Here is a 19,160-nt window from a genome sequence, read left to right on the forward strand (position 1 = left end):
TATTTATCCATTTCAGCACATTAACTATTCTTTGATTTTTTTTATTTTTCATATTTCATTTTATATCATTTATAAAATACCTCTCGTACATATATGTGATTATCTCTTTTAAAGTCAAACAAGTCGGACATTTAGACAGTTGGCATGGAATTGTAATCATAAGGACTATACAATACACCCCTTTTACTGGATAACACACAACATAAATACAGCACATGTTTTTATACATAAATGTGGCTTTACATAGATGGAATATTTGTCCAATTTATATCTAAACATACTGTTTGACTTGTTAAAACACAAGTCTGTGTAACGTGCATGCCATGTTTAGATTAATTCGAATAGTGACTCATAGAAAATAAACACACTAATATGACGCTCCTTTGATATCATCAGATACATGAGAATTGCGGAATTTACTGGATAATGAGACCGGTGATATCCCGGTCTAAATTATGACATTTCTTTACACAACTAATTGTTTTCGCAGTCGGATTTTAGTTTTCACGTTAGGCCCTTAACATTACTGATAAATCTTAGAATGACGTCACAGCTGTATGGTGCAGTTCAATTCATTTTCGTACTTTTATATCAATATATATAGGTGTATAGTAAATGGATTTTTTAATTCATTTCTTTCTTTTTTTTCTTTTTTTTTTTTTTTTTTTTGTCATTTGACAATCTTCTGTCTACTCTATCCAAATATAATCGCACGAAGTTGAAAAATCCTTCAAAATAAATGAGTCAGTTATTCAAGAATGAGGTAAGCTGAGCGAAACAGTTCATTCGGGAACAATGATAGTAATAATGTGTTCTACATCAAAAAAAAAAAAAATTTCCTTGCAAAATTACATTAGAGGTAATATCCTGGAAATCACAACAAAAACGCTTCATTCGCCGCACGCTGAAAAGCATACAAGCATTTCTGATAAAAATACACTCACTAATCATCTGAATAACTGTGCGCAGGAGGAAACCTTATTGAATTACCTTATATGTAAATAAGATGTTACGTAATATAAAATAAACAACAGTCCCTAAATACACTTTTGTTATACCCATTTGATCTAATCAGAACCATTTGCGTTTTGCCCTTTGCATGCTTTCCACCTTCGCGTAAATGATGATTAGGACTTCAGATATTGTCGGTAAATTGTAGAACTCATCGGTCATACCGGGCTTTAGAGGGTTAATATTTTCCATTCTAACGTTATGCTACATTGAAATAGCCATTGAGTGACTATATCATCCGCGAAAGTGACTGAATACCATCCTCCTACGATCTAATCCCAAACTAGTAGTCACGTTCCTACTATGTTTTCTGTTGGATTTTTTGTTGTTTTTTTTTCTTTTCAACTTACAGTGGGAATATGAAAATATACTTTCTTAATGGTGACAGCAATGATCATGATTATGCATACAACGCAGACTTACTATGTTTTGCACGATTCCTCGAAAGTTTCACCTGGGCTATAGTATTCGCCGAAACGAGAACATGGACATTCATCCTTCATTACACAAGTACCCTGAAAACAAAAGATATATAACAAATTTTAGAATGATATATTAAAATTCAAGTGAAAACGTCTTTACCAGTTAAACATATTTGCATTATAAAGATAAATATTGGTAACGTTTTGAATTACAAGTTTATTAATAAATTCCAATTATTTTCCCACTCTTGATATTGAGGAAACAAAGCTAATCGCAAATGTACTCGTTTCAAATTGAACGGCGTATTATTTGCATACATTTTTTGTTTTGTACATATCATCTGGGCAGGCACATCCGTCATATGTTAGAGAATTTCCACACGATATTGTACGGTCCAAAGTTTCACAAGTTGATTCGCAGCCAGTGAGACCTTTTTTGTAGATTTGGTTTTTTGGACAGTCAATACTGTCGTCACAATCTTCATTGTCGCACACCCAATTGGCATTTTTGCAAGTACTGATACAAAGAAACAGGATAAAAAGAGCTTCAATCATTGCATATTTGATCATGTTATTTAACAACATTAACAATTATCTGGTATTTTATATCTATTGAGAAGTTAATTTTATTTTTCATATTCAGTCACTCAAGCAAATTAAAATACCAGACCCCAGTTACAAATCGAAACAACTTGATCTGAGGTCGCTTATCGTATGTTGGAAAGATAAAGACATGCTCACCAGTTTCTGCAGCCTTGAGTGGTAATTGAATGTGCCTCTTTAAACGTGTTCGAATATCGGTCAAAACATGAACATTCTTCAATAAGAACGCACACATTTGTATCACTCAAAAGTTGGCCTTCCGGACATTTACATCCAGGCATGCATATTTCTTTACACGACATATCATTGACCTGTATATCACGGCACTTGCCTTCGCAAGTATTGGCACAGGTGGTGTAGACGCTGCCCCCTTCACACACAGCATATTCAGCTAAACAAAACCAAAAGTGTTACATGTAAAGAAATTTCGTTGGCTATATATTTTCAATTCAGTATTCAAGATGATTTTCTCTAAATTATTGCACCCTAGTCTTTCGAATATTTTGAAAACATGATTCATATTAGTGAAAGGTAAAACAAATCTGCATTTTTAAGGCGAGCAAAAATAATTCGTGATCGGAGTTTTGATTGTGAAGTCATGTTGTGTAAAACAGTACCTCTGGGTCAAATTGCGGGTAGTTTTATTGACAGACCTCTTCAAATACATAGTACATTTGTGCGAATCAAATTTACAGAACGAATTGATGCTATCCGTTATTGTGTGCATGACGATTTTTTTCTTCCTGTTTTCCTGGTTTATTTTTATTTTATTTTTTTTTTTGACGTTTGTTTAATAACATACGAACGGAAATGCATTTCCTTCGGTATCAGACGTACAAGTAGGAAATACACAAATACCGTCATGTAGAAATATCAATTCTGTAAAAGTGTTTCAATAAGAAATACCTCATCTAAATCCTCACGATATACCGTCACCATTTAAACAAGATTAGGTGCAAAGGTTTAAATGAAATTAAATGTCATTAGGAGGGGTATTGAATTACTAAACGTTATTAAAGTCACCTATCTTAAAGAATGACTTACTTTTATGAAATAATCTTAGCGAGTATATCTTAAGTTTGTTATCACGTTGATAATACGAACTGACGCAATGCCAAATGAATGAAGTCATATGCATTTTTTCTTGATGGTCAATGTTTGGATGATGATTTTGTTGACATGATGGTATTTTCTTGTTGTTTCTTGTTTATGATACTTCGCCTCAGCAATGTGAATACATAGCCGCCAAAGTATGAATTCCAGTGAGTTGTTATGATTTTCTTACTAAAGTTGTGTCTTATTAGTGCACATAAACTTATTATTGTGCAATAGCAATTCGCTGATAGTGAGTAAACTTTGCAATCATATACTTAAGCTAATATGACAATTTTCTTTACATTCTACGTACCACACATATCAGACCACGTTTCATCATAAAGCCAATTAACAGCACTGTAGTCTCCAATGTGTGCACATTGCAATGCCATCGCTTCTGTGATAGCACAAACAGTATTGTTTACGTCCTGGCTTTTACTTGCACAGTAGTCCTCGATGCAGTTCGTATAAAACACGTTACCATCTACATGGTTGAAGCATTCAGTGAATATTGGATGGTTAATGAGCGGTTTGCACTTTTCTTCAGCCTTTATTTTCTGTAAATGAAAACAAAAACATCACGGTCCTCTCATCTGACAAGGAGAAAAATATAATAGAAATCTTTTTTTAGCAATCATCAATTAAAGATTACACGTGTTTTATATAATTGTATCTCGTTATCATTTCATCCTCAAGTCCTTTAAAATGAACAACAGTATGCAGGTCATTTCTTAAATAGAGGATGGATATTCAGTTATAGATTTTGCAGATTATTTAGAGGATATTTTCGTTGAGGAATTTTCCATGAACAGTTTCTGGGAGACTTCCAAAGGATGTTGGAGGACAGAATAAGTATATATATATTGATCAAACAGAGGGTAATATAGGAAAACATCAGATAATTTTTCTTTTATACTATTAAACATCTTCATAATTCTGTTAAAAATCACCTGGAATTCCACCTATTAAACTGAAATGTAATATATCATCTAAACAAGTGAAGTAATGTGGGAAATTAATCCTGAAAAGGATAATTCGGCATATTAAGGTAACTCATATACTTGATACCTTCGTAATCAGCTTTGCATCATTCAAATACTGTGTTTAATGTTATCCGAGATAATTAAATGGAAAGATCAAGACTTCACACACTGAGTCAAAGGTAGAAAGCTAACTACCTACTTTACTCATGCTGTAATGTTCAAGTTCCAGATCATTATTACGATTGGTTATGGCATTACAAATTGGACGATCTAGGTTTATTGTCCTTACCTTTGATAAATCAAGACAAGGGTGATTATATTCCTTTGATGGATCCAAACAGTCTTTGTATTCATGGGCAAATATGTGACTTTTTGTTTCTATGCTTCCATGTCTCGTTTCAAATTCATTTGATGCAATATTGTCATAATTTCCAAAAAGTCCGAGAACCTTGCAAAGATGAAAGATATCTGTGTTATTAATCAACATGTCAAGATAAGATCACAAAGTACACAAATTCATATTTATCGCACTGAAATGCGAAGATGAAGGTGGCTTTACGCTCGATGGATATGTTAAGTATAAATCCGTAATATATTGTTTATCTTTTGATTATACAAATCCGTTTATCCAGTTGATTAGTGAAGATATGAATTTATTTTGTACTTGGTTAAACAATCACCTTAGTCACAACAAAAATGTAGATAAATGTTATTCTTAACATATGTTGTTATCTTTCCCCCGTATTATCTTTGTAATATTGCTCTTTCTAGGGTAATATATTTTAATGCAGAGATTGCGTTATGCGTTTCAATAGTTAAAGGAAATACATCAGAAAGTTGGCGGATTCAACAAATGTATTATTCATTTAATCATTCGAAATTTAATGCAACTAATTTCAGTTTTCATGCTTCATACCAACACATAAGTATACTTCGACACGCATGGGTGTCTGTTTAGAACTGCAAATATGTGAAACTGCAATTCAAATATTGGCTGTGAATATTCCACTGCTCAACATAAACTTCTTTTGAAAATAAGGGAGAAATAAATCAAATGTTTCTATGTTTTGATCAGACGTCGTCATTCTGACCTCAGCGGAGACACGTTTGAAAATGAAAGTTTCTACATACAGATCTGTACGTTTGATAGCGATATATCACCTACAGGACCCACACATGTGGTTAAACCCTCAGCAGAACCTTGGGATTTGTTCCTTAATTCGGATATGTTTTACCTACCCACAGACACATCAATCGAGGATATCTAATATTGTCTTCAGTAATAGCAAATATATTTCACAAGTGTGTTTGATATTTTAGTACATTCAGTGAAAGATACGAAAAATATTGGACACACTAGTGAAAAATAACACTATATTCAATGGCAAAAATGTTACAAAATATTACTATTTATGTCATCTTTGGCCACATTATTTATGATACACAATTCTATTGTTTGGTTGATGAGAGTTTGATGAAAGAAAATATATTTTTTTTCGCTATAAATAATAATACATCATGCATTTACCTTTTTTTCAAATACTCTATCTAGTCGCAAATAAATGTTTAATTTGCGGTTAAGAAAGATTTGGAATCCTAATCCCCTGATCGTATTTACGCTTGTTGTAGCCTGCTCGATAACCAGGTCTGACGAGTAATACATGTACAGTCCTTGTTTCTTATTCAACACTGTATCACCGACTGTTATCAAATCTCCTCGGATGTTTAAAGAAGTTGTTTTGTACTTGATGTTCACCGCTACCAAACAATTTCGTCCTAGCATGGTACTCGTTGTTGGACAAGTATCAAATACTGCCTGCACGGTTAGATTTATTCGACTATCACCATTCGGGTCTCTTGACTGAAATATAAAAAAGGAACAAATCAACGAAATATTATTTTACAAATATTACCGACAAAACCTTTACATGTAGGAAAAAAAGAGCCGTCATGTCATTTTCCACATTTCTACCCTATCAGTTTTGCGTTTGAAAAAAATCAAGCCTGCAATCCTCTGGAAACTAATCATCAGTAAAGCAATCGTGATTTATAATGACACAGTTGACAACACTATCTTCAGCAATTGGATTTAATGATGGTATTACTTCATAATAAAATTGCAAATGTCAACGTAGAGTTCAACTTTATCAGATTAGAATTTGTTTGAAGTCTTCTTTATTACATTCTCTAACTTACCTCAATAAGTACGAAGGCACAGGCAGATGGATCTAAGCTGAAATGTTTTCCATCAAAAGTTTGGACATGGGAAAGGCCGGTTAAACTGCCAATTTTTGCACATTCGTTTTCTGTACAGTGCCATTTTCCAAAACTGCATGTGCTGTAGAAATGCGAGAAAAAATAACTTAAGTGAATTGTTCGAGTTTTGCAATCTTTTTTTTTTTTTTTTTTGGGAACGACATGATGTATTTTATATGGAAATCAATAGAACCAAACCAACTATACTACTGTGGTGTCATCGGTTTCTCAATTTAGACCCTTGTCATCACAGGCGAATCCTACTGTGATGATGCTAATGTATAATGCATAAGTATCCCCATTTTCACATTCCGATTAAATGATTAGGTTTCACGGTATTTTAATTCCCCAAGAAAATATCTTGCAGCTTAATCTTTGAGAATATGCATAAATCGCGCCAACTAATATGTGCCCGGCTAGACCATAGTTGTAAGGAAAGTTAGAACAATGGCTAGTCGAAGTGTTAGCTCTGAGGTCATAAACATTCATATGTTGTAACATTGGATTTTTATTGAAATGAAATAACGCTACTCGCTAAGATTAATAGTAGGATTGACAGTGGTACTCAAGGTTTCAGACATATAGCAGTGCAACACAACTAAACGAAAAATATTAACTTTGAAGATGAGTATAATAATTATTTAATAATAAGAATAACAGAATGATATTTAGATTATAAACAATTGAACGTGAAACCACACGTTGTAAATTTCCAAAGAATAATCTGAATAATAGTTGAGGAAATTACCAATATGGGCAAAGATTGTACTCTAAATTATATTTGACCCACAGATGTACCAATAACGATAATTAAAAAGGTAATAAGATACATTGGCTTACCAGGAGTTACAGTCTACTTTTATGGTTGCATTAGGGCTGTAGGTCATGCGGTTGTTGGTGCAACTACATTCTGACGGAAACACACATTTGCCGTTTTCAAGTACTTTGCCACTTGGACATTCGCATCCGGACACGCACTGTGATTTCTCCTTTGAACATGCATCGGAAAGCTCCACGAATATATTGTTGCATGTTCTGGGACAATATAAACCACATTCGTTGTAAACCAGACCTTCTGGACACTGTTTTGCTGAAATTGTATGAAATAAAACTAACAGTTTACCTGCATGAACTTTCATTAGTATTGAGTTATATTATTATGGTAATTTTAATCAAATTATTGTCTCACTGTATTTTGTTATCACAAAGTTATTGCTGGCCCTTCGACCATGGCCTTTCAAACACGCAGTCATTTCCTATTGCTGAATTTGCCATATCGTATAAAAATACAGTGCTTCTTTTAATATAACAATGTCGAATGTTGTTGGTAGTAGATGTAATTGCAAATATCTTCCTGTCAAATTTGCTAGCAGGCTACCCCTGCTGTTAATTAACGTTTCTACGCAGAATAGAAATTGATAACAATTAACAGATATCTCATTTTAACAATTGAAAGTACTCGCTCCAAAAATCAGTGTCTTGACAGGAAAGATGCAAATACAAGAAAATTACGCGGACAAAAAGTATATGCACTCCCATGTGCTAAATACTGTATGAAGTTTTAATCAAGTCCGTCAGCTCTAATCCAATTAAGTGATAATCAGAAAACAAACTAAAACATTGACATATCAGAAAAAACCCGGCTTAGTGTCTGACTTTTAAAGGTAAATTTAATTTTACAGTGTCAGCATACACACGAAAAGATGAAAACTTGACTTTGACTTTTGGACACAGTGACCTTAAACATTTTTCTGTTGACTACTGGTGATATTTATACAAACTGCATCCCGCATCTTTAATGCATGGCCCTAAAAATGGTGATAAATGTCTAGTGAGTTTCAAATTCTTCACTGCTTCTCATTTGACTCTCAATCCTATGACAAGTTATCCTCTGGAAGCCAAAATATGACCATAAAACTCTGTTTTTAGTAACAGTGACCATCTCAATTGACCTTTTGACCACAAACGCAAATTCACTCTGTATAACATAATAACCTAACAATGTATGAAATTTCAACTATATCCATAAATCCTTTCTGAAGTCATCATCTTCAAACCAAAACCAAAATATTTATTGCAGCAACAATGACATTTGTAGTTGACCTTTCGACCTCAAACTCAATCCCACTCTATTTCATAACCTAACAGTAAATGAAATTTCATTCAAATTCATGATCTTTTCTCAACTTATCGTCTGGAAACTAACATTCGGACATTTAGGCAGACAGGAGATGCTATAGTCCCCTCTGGTTTCACAGGCAGGGGAGTAAAAACAAAAACTTAAATAAAAAATGAAAAAAAATATATATAATACACTCGCTGCTTAAATGAATTGCTTTGAAATATGTTAAATATGTGAAATATATTAAAGCTTTAAATTGGTTACTACCTTTTGAAATTTGGGTTGTAAAAGGGTAAATGGTTTAGAAACTAGAGATCTATATCTATATGGAAAATAAGAAACTCGGACACATTGTTGCTTTATTACTTGTTTTAGAAGCAAGCGGTTTCTCCTCACATTGCAACAAATCAAATGTCAATCAGACACAACAGATGCTTTTTATCAACTCTTCGATGAAGAAGAAGACGTTTACTCTTCCCGAACCCCTTTTCTTATTTTCTCCTTGTACTTTACTTCCTTGTAAAATATTCCTTTTGATCATATTTTGTATTTTTATTGTATTTTGGATTATGACTAAGTTGACATGTTGACATTTTTTTCTGAGAAAATACAATATATGTTTTAAATTCTTACTAGGGGACAACTATTCAAATCATAATGTTTATTTACGAAACAGTTAAGCTGTTACATGGAAATATCTATATGATGTTTTACCGTATTTTTCGTTCTTACCAGATTCAATAGGAGTGGTATTGAAAACGCTTTACACTTACACTTCAACAGCATGTTTCCAAGTGTATCATTACTGGGACAATTTTATGCAATAAGCATTATATCATAAATAATACTTACGACACAAACCCTGACTCCTCCAATTTATGACTGCCCCTTGCATAGAACAATCCTGAGCAAACGCTCCAAGTTGTTCACAACGTACTGATTCCTTTTCATCGTCATCTGCTTGACAGTATTCGTTCACACACATCTGGTACCAACTGATGTAAGCCATCTATACCATGAAGACAACAACAAAATTACTAACATAAATTTAAATTCAATTCAACTAAGGCAAAATATAAACAAAATAAATGTTGACATAGTCACAGCTTCAAAAGTGCTTTATCGAAGGCTCCTACAGTGTAAATTTTGGTCGACACGGATACATAATGTCTTATTCCCGAATGAGAACAAGACGTACAATAACGAAACCACAAAAATGGAAAAGCAATTATAAATTGTAACAAACATTTTTTTGAAAATTTTAATAATCTAGGTCATACACACATTATAATCAATACTAAATCTTCAATTATTGAAACATACGAGAACATAAGATTTAGATATTATCTATTAAAATGGTATTCAAATATTTCCGACGTATTATTTTCCATTGTTTTAATCAATCGTCTATTTGTGAAATATACTTTAATGTAAGGTACAGAAGAGAAAGTTGTTACTCAGTTTCAAGACTGAATGATTCTATTTGACGCAAATAATTTTAATGTTTTGTCTAAGAAAAAGTTTACTTCCGACAATTTTTGTTAAAATCGAGTTTTTTACATATAAAACTTTTAAACTATGACCTAGCATACAGCATTTTTATTTCTCATCAGCAGAATTTCAAAATTTCAAATTGTCTATTCTTTCCTTCATGAATGCCTATTTCTGTGCTGTAAAACTGTCAGTGGACCGTAAATCAGTTATTAACTTTATATCAAACGAAACCTGTCATATGATTCAAACTATGAGTATACGATCAATTAAACAGAGCACCTAGTACATTATTAACAATATAATATAAATGATTACTTTGTAATTTTAACGTGGAAATTACAATATATAGTCAGTAAAGTTACCAACTGGACCATACACAATCAAATGAAAACATTGTGAGAAATATGCATAAACCATATGATTCGATCGAGTTGTAATATATAAATATGTCATAATATTGAAAGGAGGACACCTTGTTGTTTATTGCCTGTTGATATTCTAAACGATGTTCACAATTTGTTACTTAAACAATGACAGCAAAATTATATAACATCGCCGTGCAGATGTTACTTGTACACTTACTTTTGCTCGGCATTCAGCAAACACACTTGATCTCATAATTCCACATGCCTCCATTGCACGTGCTTTGCTTACATCATCTTTGCAAGAATTAGGAACAGATCCCGCTATGGGGCACTGAAAAGGAAACAAAGCGCAATTGGGTCCATTATTAAATGACATAGAAATGCATCGACGATTCTTGAGAAATGATTGCATTATTTCCTTACTACAAACCTCAGGTACATTTATGATAATTTGAAAGAAAAATGTGTCCATAATTTTGTTTTTTACATATTTATATTCTAACAAATTTTCTATAAGATTTGAACACAAAAAGCATTTCTTAGAAAATCAAATTAATCGCATATTTAAAGTAACCCCAATACTAGGTATCTCGTGAATAAATATGTCATTTCTATATTAATCACAAAATAAGGAAAAAATCAAACCTTTTCGTCTCCGTTTACCCACGAGTTTGCAAATGACGTCGGGTTAGTTGTCGCAACACCGGACTGAGTAACGAAGTCATCTACGTGAAAAAAAGACATGATCATATTACTTTACTAATTACAGAAAATCTACAACAATGGTGTATCTGAATAATTACCAATCTGTCAAACCTTTAAAACGAGTATTCAATTATTGGCCTGGCTAGAGACTGTCTAGACATACCATTTTGCGGTTTCTGACAAGATTCCATTAACTACGACTTTCACAATAAAATGCTTCTGGAGGATACCTCCTTCAAAATAGCTGTTCCCTTCGTGTAAAGTTCATTATTTCAACAGTCTCTGCGTTTTAGAAACTTATATCGGATCCTAATATTACCTTGTTCTGATGCGGTGATAATTAATACTGGATCTGTCAGTACAATGCTTTAAGAAACGCACACTTACCATTACCATCGCCATTGTCGTTGCCACATAATCCCTCAATATTCGGAAGTAACTGAGCATTTTTGTTTTTAAGGGTTACATAAACAGTGGATTTTTTATCTACTTTTAGGCTTAGTCCCAACTTCTCAAATGTTATCCATAACCAATCTCCACTTTTCAGAACAGTGCAAACTGAAGATTAAAAACAACACGTACTTTATTATTTGCAATTGTACATAACACAAATATTTATGTAGTCACAGTGTATATACTTAATCGGGTATAATTATAAATCATAAATGTATCTGACACGTAAGAATAAAGAGAGATTTGACAAATCTTTCTAAACGATGTTAAACCATTTGCATATGTAGAGAATCAGAAGCGATGTAAGCATTTGATAGAGAAACAAACTGCCAATGATAGGTGATACTTTTAAACCGAAAATTGGCCTTACATACAACATTTATCTCTGGAAACCTTAAACTTGTAGAATCAGTTTTCCTATAATTTGTTGTTATATATGTTTTACAATAAACACGTCGTAAAGAAACTCCTTTTCCTCGTATATGGTTGAAAAAATGTGTAATTGTCATCTCAATGAAAGTAAGCAAAACGGTATTCAAGTTGAAGTGGTGACCACGCCGCGTGTTCAACAAATTATTCATTTTTTTTCGTAACTATCCTGACGAATTCGAGGTAATTCTCCTTATGAAAAAAAAATATTCGATCGGACAAAGTTTTTAACAACAAGAACCAATCAACAACGCGAGCTTGATTCAAACATGAATAGCGTTGTTTACTTATACTGCCGTCAAATTAACCCAAGTTGGACTGTTTCATCGAGCAGGAGGTGGCGTTACCTGTTACAAACTGCAACCCAGCATGTTAGTAATACTTCCTTTTACATGCTCGAATAATCTTGTGATGATAAATTGTCATATATCTCGTCGGTATTAAATACATCATGACTACTCGTCTACCTAACAAAACCCGTACGGTGCGTTTGCGTCTAATCAATTATGATTACATGCAGTTGTATTATCAAAATAATTAGTATTTTATTCAGTACATGAAATCTGTTTGTGATATGCAGAGATATACAGCATATGTGTATATATATCATCATCATCAAATTAAAACCAAGGATCTTTTTTATTTTGCCCCTTTTTCATATGGAATGATGACGGTAAACAATGATCAAGCATGTAAGATACATGTACCAAAGGAGAAACAATAGACACATACCATGCCCCTGACTGAGTGTCGGAATCTTTTCTTCCACTTGAACAATTTCTTCGTTGACACTGACCACTCCGTCCACTACTTCAATCGTATTACCCATGCTATCAACTGCGATAACTTTCTACAAATTAAAATATTAAGAAAATAAATTGGTAGGTCCCAAATTTTTAAAGATACACCAATCGGTTACAATCTATGACAATTCCTGTTATGGCTGCTGCTTATGAAGATGTCCGATATACAATCTTGACACTAAAGTTTTAAACATTAGGCTGGGTAAATCATTAATCTATTTAACAAAAGCCATCAATCAAGTTCACTTATGCAGTTGCTTTTCTGAAACTGCATTATCCTTAATACGTTAAATTTCAATTTCAGAAATTATTTGTTAAAGTAATACATGATACTTTATTCGCATCTCTTTGCACGTCGGTAGACTTTTTCAAGTGTCTCAGTGTTATTTCTTCTTAAATAGAATCAGTCGAATTCATGTTTGAATTCAGATTCTGTTTATATATCGGGTTTTTCCTATGTTGTTTAAAAAAATAATATGGAACAGAAAGGATTGTAAGCACTATTATCTTTTTTTAATATTAGTACGTTGATGCGCAGACAAAGGTTAGAATTATCCGATCAGCAATGAACCAATGTGAACAAAATGTAGGAGTCTGTAACAACATCAGTTTACATCCTCTTTCTATCCTTATATTTATTCTTTTTTATTCAATGTCAACCATTTATTAGCGTACAAGGGGAGATTTGATGAAAATAATCCTCTCATTTTCGAGTAATACCCAAATTGGGGAGAGGGACGTCTCTATGGAAGCACTGAATTTGATCTTTGACAGGATCATTGTAGTTCTTTTAAAACGAAATAGATATACTATAGGGTGGTGAAGATATTTTTGAAAAGATGTGTATCGTTAACTTGAACAACTATGTTTGATTCACCTTCATTAAGCAACGAACCGAAGTGTTAAGTTACGAACTATTTAGTGCCAACAATACCCTTATATCGCAGGTTGTCTACGAGGTGGTGAATGCTTTATTCCAGCACTTATTGGGTATTCTTAACAGTATTCATTGTGGTCAAACCTAGACTCGATTCCCTTTTAATAGCTGTCTTATTGCTAGAAGCATTGATCGACGTATCTAATATGTAGAATAAAATCCTTACCTTTTTGCATGTTGATGGCAATTCACAGTCAATTTGTTGTAAATCAACTTGAAAATGTCCCGGTGCTCTAGTTAACACATATGTACATCTTCCTCCAAATGAGTATTGCCTGCCATCAAAAGTTCTGTAGTAGGTTCGACCGAAACTTAAACATGAACGGAACCCGATATCATGATTTTGATTAATGATATCTCCACTGGTTGCTGTCAAAAAAGTAAGGGAAAATATTGTGAAATAGCAAAGTAATTTCACGATGAAGTTATATCTTAGAACATCCTTTTAACTGTTTAACTTTTAAATCTAAATCAAGACATCATATTATCATAAATCATAAAAGCATATTCTTTTTGTCATTTGTTGATTATAAATGTTGATAAAAAAGCATAATATAAAATTATCCGATGAACAATGAAACAACTGCAACTACATCACCTTCCCTCTAATGATCAACCTTTTGTTAGCGTAAGAATGGACACATATTTAGGTTTAATGCAAATAATTTCTCGTATTTACGAGTCATAATCATAACAGAAAATCGGATATATTTCATACGTTTGCACTCCTTTTACGAAAAATAATATTTATTTTATGCTATATTTCGGTATTTTTCATAAAATTTAAGCTGGCTTGACGCAAACGTTGCATCAATGCGTAGCAAATTTCATAGTTTGAATGGATGGTATTAGAGACTTGCATAAGGTCCTATATCATCGATTTGTCCATTATTTCATTGAGATATACAACACAGTATTCAACATCATCAGGTTTATTCATTTAACACAAACGTTATGGATGAAACCAATATATATATAAGTTTACCAACAATTAGCGTTCTTTAAACTTCCATAAATGTTATCAGTCACATGACCATTCTGACGTCATCATAAACGTTGACGGAACGGCAGCGTAACGCCATTACCGTGGCAGTAATTAATGATCAGCTAATTGTGTTTGATTGCAAATAAGTTGTGTATGGCGACCACATGTGCTTTAACAAGGCATATAAATGTTTGAATTAGTCCCTAACTCAATCATATTCTCCTAACGTGAGGAGTAATTATACTTGTAAGGAATGTTGTTTTAAATATAAAATATGAAATATCAATAGTATAATTTGGCACCTGTAATATAACTTTCAAAGTGCTAGCTACAGGTATTCTGATGTACATATATTATTTAACTACAAAACATGTGCCTACAAGTTCTTAGTCAATTGACCCTGTCCACTAATTTCGACAGATATTATAAAAAGTGTTTAATGATTTACTTTGTGATTTGCTTTTAGTTGATACTTCATCGTACTTTTTTATTATACGGGTGGATCATAGCCAACTTTATGTGAATATGCATAGATGTAGTATAAACTACTTGAATAAATTAATTATACAATTATGCTGAATTTGTATTACCTGAACAGTTGTCACAGCGTTTCGTTTGTGCACCCCAACTGTTACCACCTGTCCGACAACATTCTTCCTTTGTCACACGAGTCTGATTAAATCCGGTAGCCTTCGGCCCATAACACGTAGATGTTCCATAACAGTACTGTTTTTCCTGACCGTAGTCGTAATCTACGAAAGGAGAGAAGCAGTTTACATCACTGTTGCAAAATAAACCTAAATAACAGAGACATTGGATCAAGTTTACAAAATGTTATCTAATGAATCATTGTATGAAGTAATTGATTAACTGTCAAATTTAAACAGAATTGACTATTGCCCTCAAAGTTATAAGATAAACATACAAGACATACGTTAATACGGATTAAAATGTTTTAATGTGGATAAAGTCAAAGGTGAAAAAAATCGTGCACCATCAGCATAATGCTAAGACGATACAAATGATTAGGATTCGATGAATATATCATCAATACAGTAGCTTTTGAACAAGTAGACGAACTCGCTTTACCTGAAACATCGTCCTCGCAAAGAAAACCAGCATAGCCTTCGTCACATTCACAAATGTACGGGTTGACGCAAGTTCCGTGAATATAGCATGTAGAATTACATATAGCTATAACAGATAAAAGAAAAACATTACACTGAAACTCTTTGTGAAATCAATTAAGGTAAGATAAGGAGACAACATCCATATTTTCTGTTGTTTTATTTTAACAGCAGTCAAATCTCAGAAAAACGAAAATATACTGCACATGGACGTCGTTAAAGACTGCTTAACATAAACACCTTTTTATAGATATAGAGGAAATGAATAGAAATCTTGTGAATTATACGAAAGGGAGACCTCCTTTCGTAAACAAGCACATTATGTTTTGCATAGTTGAGCTACTACTTAAGAAATCGCAAAAAAAAGTGAAAAGCGTAAGTATCAAAACAAAAAGATAAAAGGAAAAGGGTGAAACTAACGTGTAATAGGCTATAAAATCGACAATTCATTGTACTTATGTGCATTACACTATAACTGCATTCATATAATATAGTTCTGAACCATTCTAAATGATGAAACTCTTAATTCAAACGGAAAGAATTCTCCAAAATTATGATTATTTGATAACGGGCAGACAAACAATTTCCTTCTTCATTTAAATATCAAATATAACTTACGCTCTTCACAGTCTGGTTCTTGCCATCCGTCACAGCATACTGTTTTGTACTCTTTCTGTGACCTGGAATTGTAGCAATGACATCAACTAGTGTAGTTAACAATATTTTTATAAATACCGTTATCAAAAGAAAGGAAAACAAAATTATATGAAGACTTACTTTTCGAAGGAACACATAGCCGTTTGGTCATCATCTGCAAATGTAAGATATTACATTAGAAAACAATCCGAGTTTCTATGATGGCAACTCCACTGCCTTAACTTATCTAGATCTGCATTATTTCTCAAATGTATACATTTAACGTGTTGTTACATACTATTTATGATTTTTTCCCCATCTTTTGCTATCTCAAACTCAACAAGTTAGGATCAGCACGCTGTTGAAATACAATCTAATTTGTTATTAACAAAAATGTATTAGTACGATATTGTTTTGGTGACAGAACGCAATTCAGTTTTAACAATTATATTTTTTCCTCTAATATGACGCAATGGCAGCTGTAATTTTTTCCAAATCATATCATACAGGAAACATCATATAGAAGAGTCAATTGTTTTCTTGTCTTGTCAATAGTGCACTGTGTAGTGACCTGAATGACCTGACTGGTGTAACGTAAATATATGACGTAATAACGTGAAACGTGCTCAAATATCGATAAATGCGGAAGCAATTTGAGAGAATTGCTGATTAAATTTTACGATCAATATATTTGAAAGTTACATTAAACAACTTGGCTAGGTATTCACGACCTGTTTTTATAGGTTCTTCGATAAATTCAGCCTCGTATGAAAAAAAAGCAAATTAGCACATAGATGGTCATTTTTACTATTTCTGCTTCAACATAATTTTCATAAAAAAATACGTTTCATAAAAAAATACGTTTCATAAAAAATACGTTTCATGAAAAGTACGTTTCATAAAAAATACGTTTCATAAAAAAAATACGCTTCATAACAAAATACGATTCATAAAAAAATACGTTTCATAAAAAAATAACGTTTCATGAAAAAAATACGTTACATAAAAAATAACGTTTCGTAAAAAAATACGTTTCATAAAAAAATACGTTTCATAAAATAATACGTTTCATAAAAAATAACGTTTCATAAAAAATACGTTTCATGAAAAATAACGGTTTATAAAAAAATACGTTTCATAAAAAATACGTTTCAATACCAGCCATATATTTGTACCGCTATTTACCTTTCGTGAAAAATAAAGTTCTCAAAACAAGAGAATGAATTCGTTCTTTCAGTTTAGAAAAGGGTATAATGTTGTAGTGATTTAACATTCAAATTAGTATTTTAGGTTATTGACTGACTGGTCAAAAGAGCTTTCGACCTATTTAGAATCCACATACTATTGATTCTACCCCTTTAGTAAACGGTATCACAATAGCACTGTAGTCCAGGTTGAATAGTGCTTAGAATGGTAGTTAGTATATTTGACAAAGGTTTTTTGTGAAATTTATGAGTCCAATATCAAGAGGGTGTCCACATCCTTATCATTGATAGGCAATCTATTTGCAATACCGAAGTATGGTTAGCCAGTATTTCTTTGCAAAATTGTAGATGTATAAGTGTAGTTCCATCAACATCAAGAGAGTCTAGTTCTTTTTGTATAATGTAAATGTAATAATATCTGCAGACAAGGATCGCGATAGTGGACACCTTCTTTGTAGGTACAGCAACATATCTGTCATGTACACCTTGAAGTGTAGATTAAACATCAGGATCGAGGAACGCTGATCTATGTTTTGTTTTCGATTTAAATTCTATGCTGTAAATAGTTTTAAGAGTGATGGATGTAACATATATATACAAAATATCACTTATACCATGGATTATACTTACTAGTTATAAAACTGTATAACTCTTTTTTGTCGTACTTCGAGGTCAAAGTATACTGATCATAAAGCAAATTGATGGCCTCTGAACAAAGGGCTTCTCTTGTCACTGTTTTCGTGAATGTTTTGTTACAAAAGTTGCCATTGCTGAAAAACAAAAAAGTAATGTATTCTTTTTCAGCAGAATCGGATTTTCAGTTCTGTACATTTGTTGTTGGTTAACCGTTAAACGTTAAAGATTCATTCATATGTTGCCAGAGATATACCATCAAATTATCAATCTTTTGTGTGGTAATTTCAATAAAAAAATTCCCTGAGTTGAGATTATTTTGTCTCACCTTCGGGGGGTATACAGATACAACAAAGGCCGCTCATTTTTCGTAACTTCCCGAACAGTTTCACATGCTATGTTAATATTTTAATCGAACCAATCAGTACACTTGACATGTTGAAAATCGATAAATTCATCAGTGGTCTCTATATAAAATACAACCAATTCCTAAACTTTTTTCTTTTGTATGTGTTTTAAATGTGGTTAAATAATTTGTGTTTTCCGTTGTATGATCGTTTTCATTCTAAAGAAATAGCGTGATACCAAATCACGAATAAGATTGAATTATAAACGAGGTCACTGTGCTGTACAGACCCTCATTCAAAGGGTCCGTGATTATATTTGTGTTTTAATTATAAAAGCTAACGAACATATGACATGAACATATTCTACTGTTTTTAACGATGAATATACCAAGCAAATAGGAAAACTAACAGTACTTTTAATTGCCATTAATTAATTATCTCCATTAGAAATCTTTATTATTCATGTACAAATAAAGTGATTAATCAATCCGAATAAACCTGGTTGGTTTTATAAGATATTAAGGGATTTAAGGTCAATTTCAAACGTGA

At 32.5% G+C, this 19,160-nt stretch overlaps 1 protein-coding gene across 1 annotated transcript in view; it reads right to left on the reverse strand.

Annotated features, from left to right (window-relative positions):
• LOC132559868 (uncharacterized) overlaps positions 1-19,160 on the reverse strand; it is a 54,693-nt gene that overhangs the window by 33,902 nt on the left and 1,631 nt on the right. The window contains exons 2-20 of the mRNA XM_060224499.1: positions 18,262-18,401; positions 16,568-16,601; positions 16,409-16,470; positions 15,753-15,857; positions 15,254-15,415; positions 13,845-14,047; positions 12,671-12,788; positions 11,444-11,614; positions 10,997-11,076; positions 10,569-10,682; positions 9,345-9,501; positions 7,211-7,460; positions 6,311-6,452; positions 5,643-5,975; positions 4,404-4,562; positions 3,445-3,688; positions 2,175-2,427; positions 1,752-1,950; positions 1,435-1,526 (exon numbers count right to left, since the gene is read on the reverse strand). Coding sequence (XP_060080482.1) covers positions 1,435-1,526; positions 1,752-1,950; positions 2,175-2,427; positions 3,445-3,688; positions 4,404-4,562; positions 5,643-5,975; positions 6,311-6,452; positions 7,211-7,460; positions 9,345-9,501; positions 10,569-10,682; positions 10,997-11,076; positions 11,444-11,614; positions 12,671-12,788; positions 13,845-14,047; positions 15,254-15,415; positions 15,753-15,857; positions 16,409-16,470; positions 16,568-16,601; positions 18,262-18,401 — 3,018 coding nt within the window. The remainder of the gene's footprint in view (positions 1-1,434; positions 1,527-1,751; positions 1,951-2,174; positions 2,428-3,444; positions 3,689-4,403; positions 4,563-5,642; positions 5,976-6,310; positions 6,453-7,210; positions 7,461-9,344; positions 9,502-10,568; positions 10,683-10,996; positions 11,077-11,443; positions 11,615-12,670; positions 12,789-13,844; positions 14,048-15,253; positions 15,416-15,752; positions 15,858-16,408; positions 16,471-16,567; positions 16,602-18,261; positions 18,402-19,160) is intronic.

Source organism: Ylistrum balloti, unplaced genomic scaffold (genome assembly GCF_031769215.1).
Source record: "Ylistrum balloti isolate Yb309-2 unplaced genomic scaffold, AGI_CSIRO_Ybal_v1 Utg370988, whole genome shotgun sequence".
NCBI lineage: Eukaryota > Metazoa > Mollusca > Bivalvia > Pectinida > Pectinidae > Ylistrum > Ylistrum balloti.